A 19,399-nucleotide genomic window follows, 5' to 3' on the forward strand; every position below is an offset into this window, starting at 1 on the left:
AAACAATATCTTATGAGCCAGGATACATATAGCAACGGTTTGTGAACTGTATCAGAATGTAAACTGGGTACCTCAGTCTATCATGGAGTAGCACAACTATATCAACAGCTACATTATATGGGTCAGGCAACAGATAGTTCAAGGTGAATGTGCCCTATTTATTTTTTTTCAACTTATTTTCCATTTTTTTGTTGCTGCCATTTGAGAAAAACATTTATCTTTTGGAAATATGGTACTACTGTACTCCATTTATTTATTTTATTTTTTTATTTCATTTCCTATAATATTTTTTTTTTTTTTTTTTTTAAATGGGAGTTCAGTAAAATATTTTCAAATGCTGGAATGACATGTACAATGAATCGCAAATGATATGAATGGTATTAACTATTAAAAGAAACATAAGTCAAAATTAAAAAAGTATGTAAAAAATATTATTATGCTGAATTTATTTCCTACACTTCCACATTAAATCCACAAAGCAGGTAGTAGTTTGAAGATCATCTATATCGGAAGACTCAGCCTCTTTTAGCATTTCCGAGGTTAATAAATAATTCCTTGCTCAGATCAAGTTTGTAAACACATTAATTTTTCAGTGTTGTTCTGATCTTCGTGCACTGTGGGATTTGGTGGAATGATTTCCTATTATTAAGCTAATGCTTCTATATATAGTTTAAACAGGTATTACGTGTATCTCCTATGCACATTATCTGCTTCTGATTATTTCAAAAATAGGATACATATAAAAAGATGTAGTCGTCTTTACAATTATATTATACATCAAGTCCACCGTTTTACAGATAGAATACACATATACAGACACATCGTTTCTCTCTATATACATGCACACAAAGAAGATAATGCTATGAATATGTATGACAGATGAAGATACAGATACCCTAGTAAATAGATGTTCTGCGGTTCTCCTTTACAGAAGCACACTCACAGCTTGCATTACTGACTGATCTATATTGTTCTACAAATGACACTCATTACAATGATGTTGCACACGGCAGCTACAATACACATTTCTACGCAAACAAGCAGCACTATAGCTACCAGCCAAAGGTTTAACAGGAACTCTACTACATATCTGGAAGCCAAATGATGTCACGATACGTGAACACAAATACATAGATTTGATGTGATTTACACCTCTGCGTACAGCTATGTGACCTGCTGATTTGGTTATATGGACGTTTCGGTGTAAATGTATTAAAGGTTGCAATTCCTCGTACACTGCGCCATTGCCAGGCAACCGAGTACCATCACCCTGCTCTGCAGCCCTCCCCATACTGGGTTAGACCACTGTCCGGCTGCTCATGAATGGAGACCTCTTCTCGTTTAGCTGACTCCCACCCAAAGTGTGATGTGCGCCCCCCTTGCTTACCACTCTGCCCCATCACACGGTCCCCCTCTGTCATTTCACCCCATGCACGCTCCCCTTTACCCACCCACACTATTCACCCGGTTTACCATTCTGGGCTGCGGTCGGTCCTGTAAGGATGCCACAAGCCAACAGCAGGATCCCCAGGGTGAGGGCGGTCGGCACAGGAAGGTGTTCGTTACGAGCCATGTGCAGGTGTCAATGAGTCTAAGCTGTCAAGCTTGGGGTCCGCTCTCTCAGGCCTGGGGATTGGAATCCGCAGCTCCCCCTCACTCCTCTCCAGCAGCAAGGAGAATCTCGCGAGAGTCACCCGCAGTGCAGTTGGGGGAGCGAGAAGCTGCGTAAGTCACTCCCATGTACGAGAGCAATTTGCTCTGGGCTGGCTGCTGCGATACATACACCGTGCTGTGGCCCTGGCACCGACTGTCGCAGGCAGCACGTCATGCGTCCCGGAAATGCTGTACCAGGGTGAAGGGCAAGTCCCATATTAAAAAATCCTGTAAGGAAGATCAAATACTCTTACCCGTAAAAAAAACTGTTTTATGTTAGAGCTTTTATCATGTAAATAATGTATCTACATCATTGTTTGCCAATGGAAATTGCACAGTAAGTAATAGTATAATAAACGGCTGGTGATAATATTCTAGGGCGTTGGTCTTTAATACAGGTGTAATATATTTTCCTTTTGATGTTCTATTTTTGCCATATGTTTTGCTTGGATGCATTACATCTATATTTGCAACACTGATGCTAACCAGGATGTCAAATCACAGATTACATTATTTAGTTTGGAATGAGTCTTAAAGGGACATTAAACCCACATTTTTTCTTTCATGATTCAGATAGAGAATACCATTTTAAACAGCTTTTTAATTTACTTCTATTATCTAATTTCCTTCATTCTCTTCATATTCTTTCCTGAAAAGCATATCTAAATAGGCTCAGTAGCTTCTGATTGGTGGCTGCACATAGATGCCTCATGTGATTGGCTCACCAATGTGCATTGCTATTTCTTTAACAAAGGGTATCTAAAGATTGCAGCATTTTAGATAATAGAAGTAAATTGGAATGTTGTTTAAAATTGTATTCTCTATCTGAATCGTGAAGGAAACTTTTGGGGTTTAAGGGCCCTTTAAGTGTTTGAAACATCGCTGTGATATATTTTATATGAAACTGGTGTGTGAGCAAAGCCTTTAGAAGGACAGGACACACGAACCCCTTGCTTCTCATATTGCACCATTTTTCACTGGAAAATTATGTTGTATGGCTGAGAAAATATTTTATAATGCAGAATAAGGTTCTACTAAATAAGGGGGATAAAGACACAATACTGCTAAACGGATGTATATGTGGTATTAAAAAGTTGGGTGGTGCGGGTCATACTTTAGACTGTCCTAAAGGGTTATAACAGGTTTTGAACACAAGGCAAAGATAGAACATTACACAGACTAGTTATTGACATGAATAATGTGAATTACTTGGGCCTACAATCTCATTTCCTATGTAATTTTATCTAAAATGTAAAAGTAATATATTTTTTCTATAGCAGCAGCATAATGTAATTTATCCAATCCCATCATTAGTAATCAGAAATAAAAACAATGTTTTGGTGCTCCTATTATAGAGCATATTGTACATGGGGTGTCTTGAGCGCATTCTTTAAAGGGGCAGTAAACCTAGAAAATAATGTTATATAATTCTGAACATAGTGCAGAATTATATAACATTATATTAGCGCTAGCTTTATACAACATAATATTGCAGGCATAATTTATTATAAACTACGGTTTTTCAGACCGCCTCTCCTTGCTCTACTGTGAGGGTCTGTTTTTTTTTTTCTGTAAGCGCATCTGGCAGCTGTCTACTCACAGCCGGCCCGATCGCGCCATTAAACGTAATGTAGCTCGCTCCCGCACTGGTCTGGTAGCGGGAGCGAGCTACATTGAGTTTAATGGCGCAATCGGGCCAGCTGTGAGTAGACGGCTGCCCAGATGCGTTTAGAAAAAAAAAACAGACCCTCACAGTAGAGCAAGGAGCGGTAGTCTGAAAAACTGTAGTTTATAATAAATTATGGCTGCAATATTATGTTGTATAAAGCTAGCGCTAATATAATGTTATATAATTCTGCACTATGTTCAGAATTATATAACATTATTTTCTAGGTTTACTAGGTTTATAAATTATGGCTGCAATATTATGTTGTATAAAGTTAGCGCTAAGATAATGTTATATAATTCTGCACTATGTGCAGAATTATATAACATTATTTTCTAGGTTTACTGCCCCTTTAAATGGACATTAAACTGATAGGTACAATTTAAAAATACAAAACTCCTGCACCTGAGTATAATTTGGAGTTGCCCCCTTGGAGCTATAACAGCCACAACTCTTCTGGCAAGGCTTAACATAAGTTTGGTGTATGTCTAAGGGGATTTGTGCCCATTCAGCCAAAAGATCATTTGTGAGGTCTGGCTCACAATCAGTGTTCCAATTCATCCCACAGATGTTCATTGAAGTTCAGGTCAGTGCACTGTGCAGGTCACTTGTGTTCCTTAACTAATGAAGTCAATCAGGCCCATTTATCAAGCTCCGTATGGAGCTTGAAGGGCCGTGCTTTTGGCGAGTCTTCAGACTCGCCAGAAACACAACTTATGAAGCAGCGGTCTAAAGACCGCTGCTCCATAACCCTGTCCGCCTGCTCTGAGCAGGCGGACAGGAATTGCCGGAAATCAACCCGATCAAATACGATCGGGTTGATTGACACCTCCCTGCTGGCGGCCGATTAGCCGCAAGTCAGCAGGGGGCGGCGTTGCACCAGCAGCTCTTGTGAGCTGCTGGTGCAATGTTAAATGCGGAGAGCGTATTGCTCTCCGCATTTAGCGAGGTCTTGCGGACCTGATCCGCAGTGTCGGATCAGGTCCGCAAGACCTTTTATAAATTGGGGCCATAGTCTTCATAGACTCTTACGTTGTGCACATGGGCACAGTCATGTTAGAACAGGAAATGGCCATCCCCTTACTGTTGCCTCAAAGGGGCAATCACCCAATTGTCTAAAATGTCTTTGTATCCTGTAGTATTAAGTTGACCCTTCACCAGAACTTAGGGGCCTTGCCCAAACCCTGAATAACAGCCCCAGAACATTATCCCTCTTCCACCAAATTTTACAGTGGGCAGTATACATTCCGGGAACACAAAAATCAAAAAGTCCTAGGTCAACATAGTGGTTGATGATTTCCAAATGAATGTGAGCATCTTCAAATGTCTAGGTTTAGGCTGCGAGATCATGGGGAATTTGCAGTTACATTTCATCTAAGAGCAGTGACTCAGTCCACTAGGATATATGGTATCAAGCAACATATATTAAAATAGCAAGTACGCATAAAACAACTCAATGTTAGAATATAACGGAATATAATATAGTAACATAGCATATGACGTGCCCAAAATAGGAAAATGCCCTTAGATCTATATCAGTGTAATCAGTAGAAACTTTTATTCATGTGGTTTGTGAAAATAATAATAGACATATTCTGTACTCTAACTAGATTGGGTCGCATCAAAATAATGTTTTGCCGTCTCCCAATAGTATTTGTCTAAAAAAGTGCTCATCTTATTTAGTCTAAAGAAGCTGCATTCCTCCAGAATTAGTTTTTCTGCGACATGGTTCGACAATCAGTGTATAGACGGTTCTCCAGTCTGTTTCCACATGCCAGCAATTAATGTCTTTGCTGAGTTAAGCAGAAATAGTAAAAACTGTAGTCCATAACTTACAAGGGTACTTTGGAGGTAAATTTAGTAATACCATCGCCAAATCTAATTTAAAGGTAGTGCCCAATGTCCATAAAAAAAGCTTATAAAATTTTCGATTTGGGATCAAAAAGGACATAGTACTGGGCAGTTATACCAAACATGAGATAATGTACCGATGTACCAGCAACCTCTCCAGGACCTCCCGGATGTACTAGGATAGAGACGTTTAAGGCGAACTGGAGTGAGTTACCATCTGGTAAGTATTTTGTAATTAACTTCCAGGAGCTTAGTAGAAGTGAAAGATTTTTTTGGTAAATTAATTATGTTATTCTATTCCTCTTCCCCTATATCTCTTCCTAACTCCCTTATCTAAGGAGTAGCATAAGAAGGTCATTTATTTGTGGAAGTAAAATGTAATAACTTTCTGGCTGTGGACAACAAATTTTATCAAAGGGGAATTCAGTAAACACAGTTGTTTGAAGGATTCAACGCCCTAGAGAAGTTGGATTTAAACTGGGACGTCTGAAGTAAGTGGCTCAACTGGTTATCAACACTTCCAAAACATTGGCCAGTTCATTCCTAGGTTTTAAGATTTATTTATATATATATATATATATATATATATATATATATATATATATATATATATATATATATATATACAGGTGGCCCTCAGTTTACAACGGTTCAATTTACATCGTTTCAGAATAACAACCTTTTTTCCCAGTCATGTGACTGCTATTGAAAAGCATTGAGAAGCAGTGCCTTTATTAAAATAGCCAGTAGGTGGAGCTGTCCGCTTGTGTTGCAGCAAAGCCAAGCAAGCGGAAATTAATCAGTTTAACCAGACCTGAGCTATCTAGCAGATTTCAAAGGAACAAGATCTTCCTATCTATAAATCAGTCCAGATTGGAATGCATAGAAAGAACTGTTTGCAGAAAAATGCAAGTGAAGTCTGTTTTGTGTGATTATTTTATTAGGTTTATAATGCTGTTTAGCATTTAAAGTCTTCATTTCAAAGCTTTAAAAATAATGTATTAGGTGTTACTTATGACAATTTTGAGAGGGGCCTGGAACCTAACTCCCTCACTTCCCATTGACTTACATTATAAACTGAGTTTCAATTTACAACAGTTTCGATTTTCAACCATTCCTTCTGGAACTTAACCCCGGCGTAAACTGAGGGCTACCTGTATATATAACCTAGGAACATGAAATTTGGAAGGGACATTGTTTTTATGATGTAGGCAAGCACTAAGGAAGGATTTTTGGAAATTACTCCCCTAAGGGGGAGTATACCTATATCTCAAAAACCGAAATGTTACAGATGTGAAAATTGGTATTTAGATTCTCCTTTAAAAATAAAGAAACTCTTGTTTTAACATTTCCAGAAAATCCACTTAAAGGGAGTGAAAAATGTAGGAGAATACCTATATCTCAAAAACCAAAGATGTTACAGAAGTGAAAATTGGTATATAGGGGCATATTTATCAAGCTTCGTATGGAGCTTGATGCCCCGTGTTTCCGGTGAGTCTTCATCGGATCATGTCCGCTCGCACAATCATAAATATGCCCCTTAGATTCTACTTTAAAAATAAAGAAACACTTGTTTTACCATTTCCCGAAAATTCCCTTAAAGGGGGTGATTTATGAGGATACCTATATCTTTAAAACCGAAGATGTTACAGACGTGAACATTGATATTTAGATTCTCCTTTAAAAATAAAGAAACATGTGTTTTACCATTTCCCGAAAATCCACTTAAAGGGGGATAAAAAGGGAGGGGGTAATTTATGAGGATACCTATATCTCAAAAGCCGAAGATGTTATAGACATGAAAATTATTGGTATTTAGATTCTACTTTAAAAATAAAGAAACACATGTTTTACCACTTCCCATCCACTTAAGGGGGGGGGGGGGATTTATGAGGATACCTATATCTCAAAAATGGAAGATGTTAGGAAAGTAAAAATATAAATTTATCATCTTCATTATAAAGTAAGTTTACATGCCACATTTCTTGCTCCTAACGTCAGTAGTTCTGAAGATATGGATATCAGTTAAAAAATTAACTCTTTTTTTTTTTTTAACATCTGACAGTTGAGTTATAATATATAATTACAATTTAATATTAAAGTAATTGTAAACAGAATGATAACATATTTTTAATGTCCCGGACAGACGCCTTGCCCACAACTTAGCTGATTGGTGCCCATGTATGAGAAACACAGCAAATTAACGAAAACTCACAAAGTTCATTTTAGCGAGTGTGCAACCCGAACAGGCACACGTCGTTCCGAGTTGTCACGTTTTTTGCTATTTTTTTTTTTTTTTTTTTACTTTTTACAAATCACAAAATCCACGTGAGCGAAGCCGTGGGAAACAGCTAGTATATATATATATCTGTATATACAGTATAAATATATATGTGTAGTGTACATATATTCATATAGTTACTGTATATAGGTATAGCTATATACTTTTTTAAAAACGAAGCCGCATTGGCTTTTGTTCTTGCGCTAACAATTTACTTTTAACATGTAGTACATGCGCTAATCCACCCGCTTTAAAAGATTACTTCCAGAGGCGTTTGCTGGTGAGTGAAAGTGCTAAATAGTGCACCTTTTGTAATCTAGCCCATAGTGTATTTTGTATGTTGTTGTTAGGAAACAGTGACTCCTTTGGAGCCACTGCCTCATAAGTAAATACATTAGGTAGGTGGCCTTCTAGAGACCCCACTATAGTAAAAAGGGTCTCCACTCTTTCCAGTCTGGGGTCTCATACCCCTCTGTATTTTATAGGGGGATATGAGGGTTCTTAACCCTTTCCGGTCCTATTAATTTTTCATTTAGTGCGCCAGCCAGGGGGAAAAACACATACTTTTAGGTTTATTTTCTTACAAACCTATTTTTTTAGTTTAGTTATGATAGAACTGCTGCTTATCCAATATATATATATATATATATATATATATATATATATATATATATATATATATATATATATATATATATATATACATACATATACACAGTGTGTGTGTGTGTATATATATATATATATATATATATATATATATATATACACATACAGTATCTCACAAAAGTGAGTACACCCCTCACATTTTTGTAAATATTTTATTATATCTTTTCATGTGACAACACTGAAGAAATGACACTTTGCTACAATGTAAAGTAGTGAGTGTACAGCCTGTATAACAGTGTAAATTTGCTGTCCCCTCAAAGTAACTCAACACACAGCCATTAATGTCTAAACCGTTGGCAAAAAATTAAGTACACCCCTAAGTGGAAATGTCCAAATTGGGCACAAAGTGTCAATATTTTGTGTGGCCACCATTTTTTTCCAGCACTGCCTTAACCCTCTTGGGCATGGAGTTCACCAGAGCTTCACAGGTTGCCACTGGAGTTCTCTTCCACTCCTCTATGACGACATCACAAAGCTGGTGGATGTTAGAGACCTTGCGCTCCCCCACCTTCCATTTGAGGATGCCCCACAGATGCTCAATAGGGTTTAGGTCTGGAGACATGCTTGGCCAGTCCATCACCTTTACCCTCAACTTCTTTAGCAAGGCAGTGGTCGTCTTGAAGGTGTGTTTGGGGTCGTTTTCATGTTGGAATACTGCCCTGCGGCCCAGTCTCCGAAGGGAGGGGATCATGCTCTGCTTCAGTATGTCACAGTACATGTTGGCATTCATGGTTCTCTCAATGAACTATAGCTCCCCAGTGCCAGCAGCACTCATGCAGGCCCAGACCATGACACTCCTACCACCATTCTTGACTGTAGGCAAGACACACTTGTCTTTGTACTCCTCATCTGGTTGCTGCCAAATACGTTTGACACCATCTGAACCAAATAAGTTTATCTTGGTCTCATCGGATCACAGGACATGGTTCCAGTAATCCATGTCCTTAGTCATCTTGTCTTCAGCAAACTGCAGGCTTTCTTGTGCATCATCTTTAGAAGAGGCTTCTTTCTGGGACGACAGCCATGCAGACCAATTTGATGCAGTGTGCGGCGTATGGTCTGAGCACTGACAGGCTGACCCCCCACCCCTTCAACCTCTGCAGCAATGCTGGCAGCACTCATACGTCTATTTCCCAAAGACAACCTCTGGATATGACGCTGAGCCCGTGCACTCAACTTCTTTGGTCGATTATGGCGAGGCCTGTTCTGAGTGGAACCTGTCCTGTGAAACCGCTGTATGGTCTTGCCCACTGTGCTGCAGCTCAGTTTCAGGGTCTTGGCAATATTCTTATAGCCTAGGCCATCTTTATGTAGAGCAATTCTTTTTTCAGATCCTTAGAAAGTTCTTTGCCATGAGGTGCCATGTTGAACTTCCAGTTACCAGTATGAGAGAGTGTGAGAGTGATAACACCAAATTTAACACACCTCCCCATTAACAACTGAGACCTTGTAACACTAATGAGTCACATGACACAGAGGAGGGAAAATTGCTAATTGGGCTCAATTTAGGCATTTCCACTTAGAGGTGTACTCACTTTTGTTGCCAACGGTTTAGACATTAATGGCTGTGTGTTGAGTTATTTTGAGAGGACAGCAAATTTACACTGTTATACAGGCTGTACACTCACTATTTTACATTGTAGCAAAGTGTCATTTCTTCAGTGTTGTCACATGAAAAGATATAATAAAATATTAAAAACAATATGAGGGCTGTACTCACTTTTGTGAGATACTGTGTATCTCTCTCTCTCTGTTTTGTAGATGGTACATTTATATATAGCCTATCTGGGAGTGTTTTGTAACAATCTATACTGATGTCTACTGATTCAAGCTTGCTCTTGTTTGTATAATGGGTCTTTTCATATACAGAGGGGGGTGTCTGCTCTTCCTGATTTCCCAGCCCCTTTCACTGGGTGTCCCAGCCTAACCTCATCAACAGTGCTAAACTGGGAGATTCTAAGGAAGTTTATAAAAAGTTTTATACTGGATTTTATACCAGTATCTGTGCATATTCTTCTTTATAGTAGTATCTTCTATCACATGCAGTTATATGAAAATTGGTGTATACTGTCCCTTTAATATGTCCCTCTGCCTCATCAAACACAGTATGGGTATGAACTTGGGGCAGGAGATCAATATTTCCATGATGATAACCTGTAAATTAAAAGGGGTGTGACCCCCTCATATAAAAGACAGGATTTTTCTCTTTCATATGAGGCATTGTATAGCTCTGCAGGTGAACACAAAAACAACAACCGCAGCACTGGGTTTAGCTCTCTTATTATAAGTTGAAAGTAAATGCGAACGCCTAAGCGCAATCACGATTTATGCAATTTTTTGCTCTATTGACCTCTATGGGGGATTACATTAACGTGTGTGCGATATTTGAAGTTTGGCTTTCTGATGCGCAATTGAAAACATTTTACTCTTAACTTGTCATACAAGCACTAATTGACGCACGCTAAAAGTTTACTTCTAGTGGAGTTATATATACCGCTCTACTTGTAATCTGGTCCTAAATTTTATACGCATAGCATTGAAGATATTCCCCACAGCCCTCTAGTCATGGGTGCCGCCATTTTGAAATCTGTCTGTCATTGCATTCCAGTACGGACCTGTTGGCCCATGTGCAGCATCTCTCCTTCAGGTACTTGCCGTGTAAGCTAGAAGTGGCAGCTGGTGATGTTTTAAATTGGTGGAGCTGTCAGGGTTTTTCCCTGTTGTGTTTGCCATGTGCTGCTGGCAGCCATTTTACTCACCTCTATTCCTGACTTGGTGCATTGTGGGGGATGCTGCTCACTTCCTGCACTTCCTTTTATGGCCAGACTGGTGTGCATCATCCATGTGAGACAGGATGCATTCTCAGAATTGTGATGTCATCACTTATTATTTAAAGGGCCTCTGTTCAGTATGCTTTGCCTTTGCGTTGTCTCAGAACTGTTTGTGAGAGTTCCTGTGTATTACCTGGCTGCCTGACGTCCTTCCTGATCCCTGGCTTGTTCCTGACTCTGCTGTTTTCCTTGTTCCTGATTCCGGCTCGTCTGACTATTCGCTTTGGCTCCTGACTCGGCTCGTCTGACTACCAACTCTGGTTTTGATTCCTGGCTTGTTATTTGGCTTGTGGACTTTTTATTATTTTTTGCTATTAATAAAGGTGTGATTAGTTTTGCACTTCTCGTCTCAGTCTGATTCCTGGCACCCTGACATTACGCAAAGGCCATGAATCCTGATGGTACTAATAATCCACCTTTACCTGCCATCATTTCCAGGATGGATGTACATGATCACCGATTGGATCAATTTGCACTAGCCCTGCAAACCCTGCTGACTCGCACTGCACATTTGGACCAAAGTGTCCCGCAAGTTATGGCTGCTCCTGTTTCCGCTTCTGCACCTCTACCTCAGCGATATGGAGGCGATCCTATTCAGTGCAGAGGGTTTTTGAACCAGGTGGGCATTTACTTTGAGATGTTACCTCAGGCGTTTCCCTCTGACAGAGCTAAGGTGGGATTTCTCATCTCGTTACTCTCTGACACAGCTCTTGCCTGGGCTAATCCCTTGTGGGAGACTAATAAACCTGTGATTTCAAATTACCCTGAATTTGTGGCCTCCTTTCAAAGGGTATTTGATGTTCCGGTTCGCTCCTCCTCTGCTGCTAAACGACTCATGTCCATTCAGCAAGGTACAAGATCTGTTGCTCAGTATGCTATTGAGTTCCGTACGATTGCCGCAGAGGTAGGTTTGAACAATGAAGCCCTTGTTGCCGCCTTCTTTCATGGGCTCTCTGATGCGATTAAAGACGAAGTTGCTGCCAGAGATTTACCAGAGGATCTCGAGGCATTGGTGTCTTTTTTTTTTTTATCCTAATTGACATCAGACTCAGAGAGAGGCCCTCTTTCAAGGAGCGCTTGCGGAAGCCTCCTGTTCCGTTGTCTACTACGTGTTCGTTCCCATCCATGCCTCCCTCTCCTCCCATGCCTCCTGGTCCCGAGTCACCAGGTACTGCTGAGCCGATGCAGTTTGGATTCACGCGTCTCTCCGTGGCGTAGAGGGCCTTTAGGAGGAGGGAGGGGCTCTGCTTCTATTGTGGGTTACAGGGCCACCTTTTGAAGTCTTGTCCTACACGGCCGGGAAACGCTCACACCTAAGGTCCTGTCGTGGGCAGACCTTGGGTGGTTCATCCTCGTCCCCGGAACCGTTTAAGGAGAAACCTTTGGTCACGGTTGTCCTTTCCTGGGTGGACTCCTCCATGGTCACTCAGGCTCTTGTTGACTCCGGTGCTGCGGGCTATTTCATTGACAGTACTTTAGTATCAAAGCACTCCATTCCTGTTTTGCCTCGGTCCGTTCCGCTTGTTATTGAGGCCATTGATGGCAGGCCCCTTCAGCCCGCACTCGTTACTCACGAAACTGCTCCGTTGTCCATGGCTGTTGGGGCTCTCCATTTTGAAACCCTCCAGTTCCAGGTGATAAACTCTCCACATTTTCTGGTTCTTCTGGGTTATCCCTGGCTCCAAAAGCACAATCCCAGTCTCAACTGGCGCAGGTCCGAAATTTTGTCGTGGTCCCCGCAATGTATTTCCACTTGTCTTCAGAAACCAGTTAAAGTCTTGTGCACTTCTTCGGTATCTCAATTGCCAGAGGAGTACCGAGAGTTCCTAGATGTGTTTGACAAGATGCGTGCCGGTACGTTGCCTCCTCACCGGTCTTACGATTGTGCCATAGACCTGCAACCCGGAGCCATTCCTCCTCGGCGCCGGGTGTACCCTCTGTCTGTTGCAGAGAATTGTGCTATGGAGGAGTATGTTGCTGATGCTCTGTCATGGGGAATCATCCGCAAATCCTGCTCTCCTGCAGGGGCTGGCTTCTTCTTTGTGAAGAAAAAGGGTGGCGAGTTAAGACCATGTATCAATTATAGGGGTCTTAATCGTCTTACCATTAAGAATGCTTACCCTATTCCGCTCATTACGGAACTCTTTGACCTCCTCAAGGGAGCTACGGTCTTTACTAAACTTGATTTGAGAGGAGCGTACAATCTCGTTAGGATTAAGGAGGGCCACGAATGGAAAACAGCATTTAACACCAGGAGCGGGCATTATGAGTATCTTGTAATGCCCTTTGGCCTATGTAATGCTCCTGCTGTTTTTCAGGAATTTATTAATGATCTCCTACGAGATATGTTGCAACAGTGTGTTGTGGTGTACTTAGACGACATCCTCATACACTCACCCACACTTGAGGCTCATCGTTCTGATGTTACATGGGTTCTTCAGAGACTACGTGAGAATGGCCTGTTTTGTAAACTCGAGAAATGTGAGTTCCATCAGACTCAAGTAACCTTCCTAGGTTATGTTATCTCCGTTGCAGGGTTCTCCATGGACCCTGACAAGTTATCTGCAGTACTGCAGTGGCCTCGCCCAGTTGGTCTTCGGTCTATTCAACGTTTTTTGGGGTTCGCCAATTACTATAGAAAGTTTATTAAAAACTTTTCTTCCTTGGTCAAACCTATCACAGACATGACCGTAAAGAGATTATCCACTCCATTGATCACCTACTGCCATTAAGGCCTTTGATAGTCTTAAGACTGCCTTTGCTGCTGCTCCAGTTCTGGCTCATCCTAACCCTGTCCTGCCTTTCGCTCTTGAGGTTGATGCGTCTGAGACTGGAGTAGGTGCCCTCTTGTCTCAACGTCCTACGCCTGACGGAGTGCAATTATGAAATTGGCGACAGGGAATTACTGGCCATAATTTTGGCACTCAAGGAATGGAGGCATCTTCTCGAGGGTACTAGCGTGCCAGTGCTCATTCTTACTGACCACAAGAATTTAACTTATCTATCTGAAGCAAAAACGTTTGTTGCTCGACAGGCCAGATGGGCGCTATTTTTGTCTCGGTTTAATTATGTGGTCTCCTACCTGCCTGGTAGTAAGAATGTTAGAGCTGATGCCCTCTCTCGACAATTTTTGCCTCTGTCCAAGGAGGAGTCTGTACCTACTCCTGTTATACCTCCTGACCATATTTTGGCTACCATACGTACTAATTTGACTTCTCCCTTTGGGGAGGAGATCCTGGCTGCACAAACCAATGCACCTCCTGAGAAACCTAGTGGTAAGTGTTTTGTTCCTTAGAATCTTCGACCTAAACTTTTGCACACTTACCACTATCCTAAAGCCGCAGGTCACCCAGGCAAGAACCAAATTATTTGGTCTGTCACTTGACAATTCTGGTGGCCAGGTCTTCGTTCTGATGTTGCTGCGTATGTTGCCTCCTGCTCAGTTTGTGCACAGAATAAGACTCCTCAACGTCTTCCTGTGGGTCTTCTTCAACCTATTGCTAATGGTGAGCGTCCTTGGACACATCTTTCCATGGACTTCATTGTCGAGCTCCCTGTTTCCAATGGCAATACTGTTATCCTTATGGTGGTTGACCGTTTTTCTAAAATGTCACATTGCATTCCCTTGATGAAGCTGCCTACCGCTCAGGAGCTTGCTTCAATTTTTGCCCGGGAGGTCTTCCGTTTACATGGGTTACCCAAGGAGATAGTGTCGGACCCTGGTAGCCAGTTTGTCTCCAGATTTTGGCGTTCCTTTTGTGCTCAAATGGGGATCCAGCTTTCCTTCTCCTCGGCATATCACCCTCAATCCAATGGGGCTGTGGAACGGTCTAATCAAGCTCTGGAACAGTTCCTCCGTTGCTATGTCTCGGATCACCACAATAATTGGTCTGAACTGTTACCTTGGGCAGAGTTTGCTCGTAATAGTGCTATTAATGCTTCCTCCAAGTTATCCCCGTTCATGGCAAATTATCGGTTTCAACCATCTTTGTTGCCCGATTCATTCATGTCTCAGGTTATTCCGGCTTTGGAGGAGCATCTTCGCAACTCCGTTCCACGTGGGTACAGATTCAGGATTGCCTTTGTCGTTCTATGCAGCGCCAAAAGTTCCAGGCTGATAGTAGGCGTCTACCCGCACCTTCTCACCAGGCTGGTGAGAGAGTTTGGCTGTCCTCCCGCAATTTGAACCTTCATGTGCCTTCCAATAAATTGGCTCCCCGTTATGTTGGTCCTTTTTGAATACACCGACAGGTTAATCCTGTGGCCTACGCTCTTGACCTTCCTCCTGCTATGCGCATCTCCAATGTTTTTCATGTCTCCCTCTTGAAACCATTGGTTTGTAATCGGTTTACCACTGTGTTGCCTCATCCCCATCCTATCTTTGTTGACAACCATGAGGAGTATGAGGTCAGCAGCATTATTGACTCTCGTATGTCCAGGGGCCGTGTACAGTATTTGGTTTACTGGAGGGGCTACGGTCCGGAGGAGCATTCTTGGGTTCCCTCCTCTGATGTTCATGCTCCCGCCCTCCTCCGTGCCTTCCATGCCCGTTTCCCCAATAAGCCTTTTGTCCTCCCGCGGGGGAGGGTACTGTCAGGGTTTTTCCCTGTTGTTTTTGCCATGTGCTGCTGGCAGCCATTTTACTCACCTCTCTTCCTGACTTGGTGCATTGTGGGGGATGCTGCTCACTTCCTGCACTTCCTTTTATGGCCAGACTGGTGTGCATCATCCATGTGAGACAGGATGCAGTCTCAGAATTGTGATGTCATCACTTATTATTTAAAGGGCCTCTGTTCAGTATGCCTTTGCGTTGTCTCAGACCTGTTTGTGAGAGTTCCTGTGTATTACCTGGCTGCCTGACGTCGTTCCTGATCCCTGGCTTGTTCCTGACTCTGCTGTTTTGCCTGTTCCTGATTCCGGCTTGTCTGACTATTCGCTTTGGCTCCTGACTCGGCTCGTCTGATTACTAGCTCTGGTTTTGACTCCTGGCTTGTTATTTGACTTGTGGACTTTTTATTATTTTTTGCTATTAATAAAAGTGTGATTATTTTTGCACTTTTCGTCTCAGTCTGATTCCTGGCACCCTGAGCAGAATTTTCTTCCATTTCCATAACTGTAATAAGTTGTTGTTTTTTCATTGTTTTAATACAGGAACCATACGTTTATTCACTAATTGATGTCAATTTCTTTCAATTTAGCTAAATCATAGTGACATATTGAATATCCATGTCATGATTTTTAATTAGAAAGAAATCACTAACCGCTAGATTTAGAGTTTTGTCGGTAACAACCCGCGTAGCTAACGCTGGGTTTTTGCCCCCCGCACCTTTTAAATACCGCTGGTATTTAGAGTTCACAGAAGGGCTGCGTTAGGCTCCAAAAAGTGAGCGTAGAGCATAATTTACCGCCACTGCAACTCTCAATACCAGCGGTGCTTACGGACGCGGCCAGCTTCAAAAACGTGCTCGTGCACGATTCCCCCATAGGAAACAATGAAGCTGTTTGAGCTGAAAAAAAACCTAACACCTGCAAAAAAGCAGCGTTTAGCTCCTAACGTAGCCCCATTGTTTTCTATGGGGAAACACTTCCTAAGTCTGCACCTAACACTCTAACATGAACCCAAGTCTAAACACCCCTAGCCTTACACTTATTAACCCCTAATCTGCCGCCCCCGCTATCGCTGACACCTGCATATTATTTTTAACCCCTAATCTGCCGCTCCGTACACCGCCGCAACCTACGTTATCCCTATGTACCCCTAATCTGCTGCCCCTAACACCGCCGACCCCTATATTATATTTATTAACCCCTAATCTGCCGCCCCCAATGTCGCCGCCACCTACCTACAATTATAAACCCCTAATCTCCGACCGGACCTCACCGCTACTATAATAAAGTTATTAAGCCCTAATCCGCCTCACTCCCGCCTCAATAACCCTATAATAAATAGTATTAACCCCTAATCTGCCCTCCCTAACATCGCCGACAACTAACTTCAAGTATTAACCCCTAATCTGCCGACCGGACCTCACCGCTACTCTAATAAATGTATTAACCCCTAAAGCTAAGTCTAACCCTAACACTAACACCCCCCTAAGTTAAATATAATTTTTATCTAACGAAATAAATTAACTCTTATTAAATAAATTAATCCTATTCCACTACACTATCAATAAATTAATTAAATAAAATACCTACAATTATCTACAATTAAACCTAACACTACACTATCAATAAATTAATTGCATAAAATACCTACAAATAAATATAAATAAACTAACTAAAGTACAAAAAATAAAAAAGAACTAAGTTACAAAAAATAAAAAAATAATTTACAAACATTAGAAAAAGATTACAACAATTTTAAGCTAATTACACCTACTCTAAGCCCCCTAATAAAATAACAAAGCCCCCCAAAATAAAAAAATTCCCTACCCTATTCTAAAATAAAAATAGAAAAGCTCTTTTACCTTACCAGCCCTTAAAAGGGCCTTTTGCGGGGCATGCCCCAAAGAATTCTGCTCTTTTGCCTGAAAAAAAAACCATACAATACCCCCCCCCAACATTACAACCCACCACCCACATAGCCCTAATCTAACCCAAACCCCCCTTAAATAAACCTAATACTAAGCCCCTGAAGATCTCCCTACCTTATCTTCACCACGCCGGGTATCACCGATCGGTCCAGAAGAGCCTCCGAAGTCTTCATCCAAGCACAAGCGGGGGCTGAAGAGATCCATCATCGGGCTGAAGAGGTCCATCATCATGCTGAAGAGGTCCATCGTCGGGCTGAAGTCTTGATCCAAGCGGCGGCTGAAGAGGTCCATCATCGGGCAGAAGAGGACATCCGGACCGGTAGACATCTTCATCCAAGCCGCATCTTCTATCTTCATCCATCCGGAGCGGAGCCATCTTCTTCCAGCCGATGCGGATCCATCCTCTTCTACCGACGCCTACTCGCCGAATGATGGTTCCTTTAAATGACGTCATCCAAGATGGCGTCCCTCGAATTCCGATTGGCTGATAGGATTCTATCAGCCAATCGGAATTAAGGTAGGAAAATTCTGATTGGCTGATGGAATCGGATTGAACTTGAATCTGATTGGCTGATTCCATCAGCCAATCAGAATTTTCCTACCTTAATTCCGTATTTAGCTTTAAATAGGAATAATTTATTTAATAAGAGTTAATTTATTTTGTTAGATAAAAATTATATTTAACTTAGGGGGGGTGTTAGTGTTAGGGTTAGACATTTATTAGAGTAGCGGTGGGGTCCGGTCGGCAGATTAGGGGTTAATACTTGAAGTTAGGTGTCGGCGATGTTAGGGAGGGCAGATTAGGGGTTAATACTATTATAGGGTTATTGAGGCGGGAGTGAGGCGGATTTGGGGTTAATAACTTTATTATAGTAGCGGTGAGTTCCGGTCGGCAGATTAGGGGTTAATAAGTGTAGGTAGGTGGCGGCGACGTTGGGGGCGGCAGATTAGGGGTTAATAAATATAATATAGGGGTCGACGGTGTTAGGGGCAGCAGATTAGGGGTACATAGGGATAACGTAGGTTGCGGCGGTGTGCGGTCGGCAGATTAGGGGTTAAAAAACTTTAATAGAGTGGCGGCGGTGTGGGGGGACCTCGGTTTAGGGGTACATAGGTAGTTTATGGGTGTTAGTGTACTTTAGAGCACAGTAGTTAAGAGCTTTATGAACCGGCGTTAGCCCAGAAAGCTCTTAACTCCTGGCTTTTCTCTGCGGCTGGAGTCTTGTCGTTAGATTTCTAACGCTCACTTCAGCCAAGACTCTAAATACCGGCGTTAGAAAGATCCCATTGAAAAGATAGGATACGCAAATGGCGTAGGGGGATCTGCGGTATGGGAAAGTCGCAGCTGCAAAGTGAGCGTTAGACCTTTACCTACACGACTCTAAATACCAGCGGTAGCCCAAAACCAGCGTTAGGAGCCCCTAACGCTGGTTTTGACAGCTAACGCCAAACTCTAAATCTAGGCGTAAATGAACTAAAACTCAGAAGAAGTTAACTAGGGATAAACACATGCAAGCACTGATATTTTTTTCTGTTTTTACTACTAATTATGAAGATAGCACCATTTTGAGCAAACTGTCTGTGTTAGACACTTACAAAAGGAATAATAATTATAAAACATTAACTTATATTCATAGCGAACAGTTTACAAAAGGGAAATGTCACTCTCTTGAACTCTTACATATTGCTTTAACTATGTGTCTGCCATTGAATACTGCAGCACTTTGCAAAACAGACCGCTCTGGGGGTCGATCCGATATAAAGCGTCGCCCGCAAAAGCCGGCGACGCCAATAATTGCGCGGATTTGGTATCCTATATACGGCGTAAGCTAGAAGTTACGCGCGTATATTTCTGCCGTCGCCCGCAGTTTTTTGGGCCATAGGCAGGTATACCAAACCCGCGCAGTTTGGT

The 19,399-nt window shown here is 41.9% G+C and overlaps 1 protein-coding gene across 2 annotated transcripts in view; it reads right to left on the minus strand.

Annotated features, from left to right (window-relative positions):
• Window positions 1-1,771, minus strand: part of NPTN (neuroplastin) — a 149,717-nt gene extending 147,946 nt beyond the window's left edge. The window contains exon 1 of one of the 2 annotated variants that reach the window (XM_053717321.1): window positions 1,474-1,771. In XM_053717321.1, the coding sequence (XP_053573296.1) occupies window positions 1,474-1,573 (100 nt within the window). In that variant the 5' untranslated portion in view covers window positions 1,574-1,771. The remainder of the gene's footprint in view (window positions 1-1,473) is intronic. The other variant, XM_053717320.1, reaches the window with a different exon arrangement.
• Window positions 1,772-19,399: the final 17,628 nt, after the last annotated feature.

This window comes from Bombina bombina, chromosome 6 (assembly GCF_027579735.1).
Source record: "Bombina bombina isolate aBomBom1 chromosome 6, aBomBom1.pri, whole genome shotgun sequence".
NCBI lineage: Eukaryota > Metazoa > Chordata > Amphibia > Anura > Bombinatoridae > Bombina > Bombina bombina.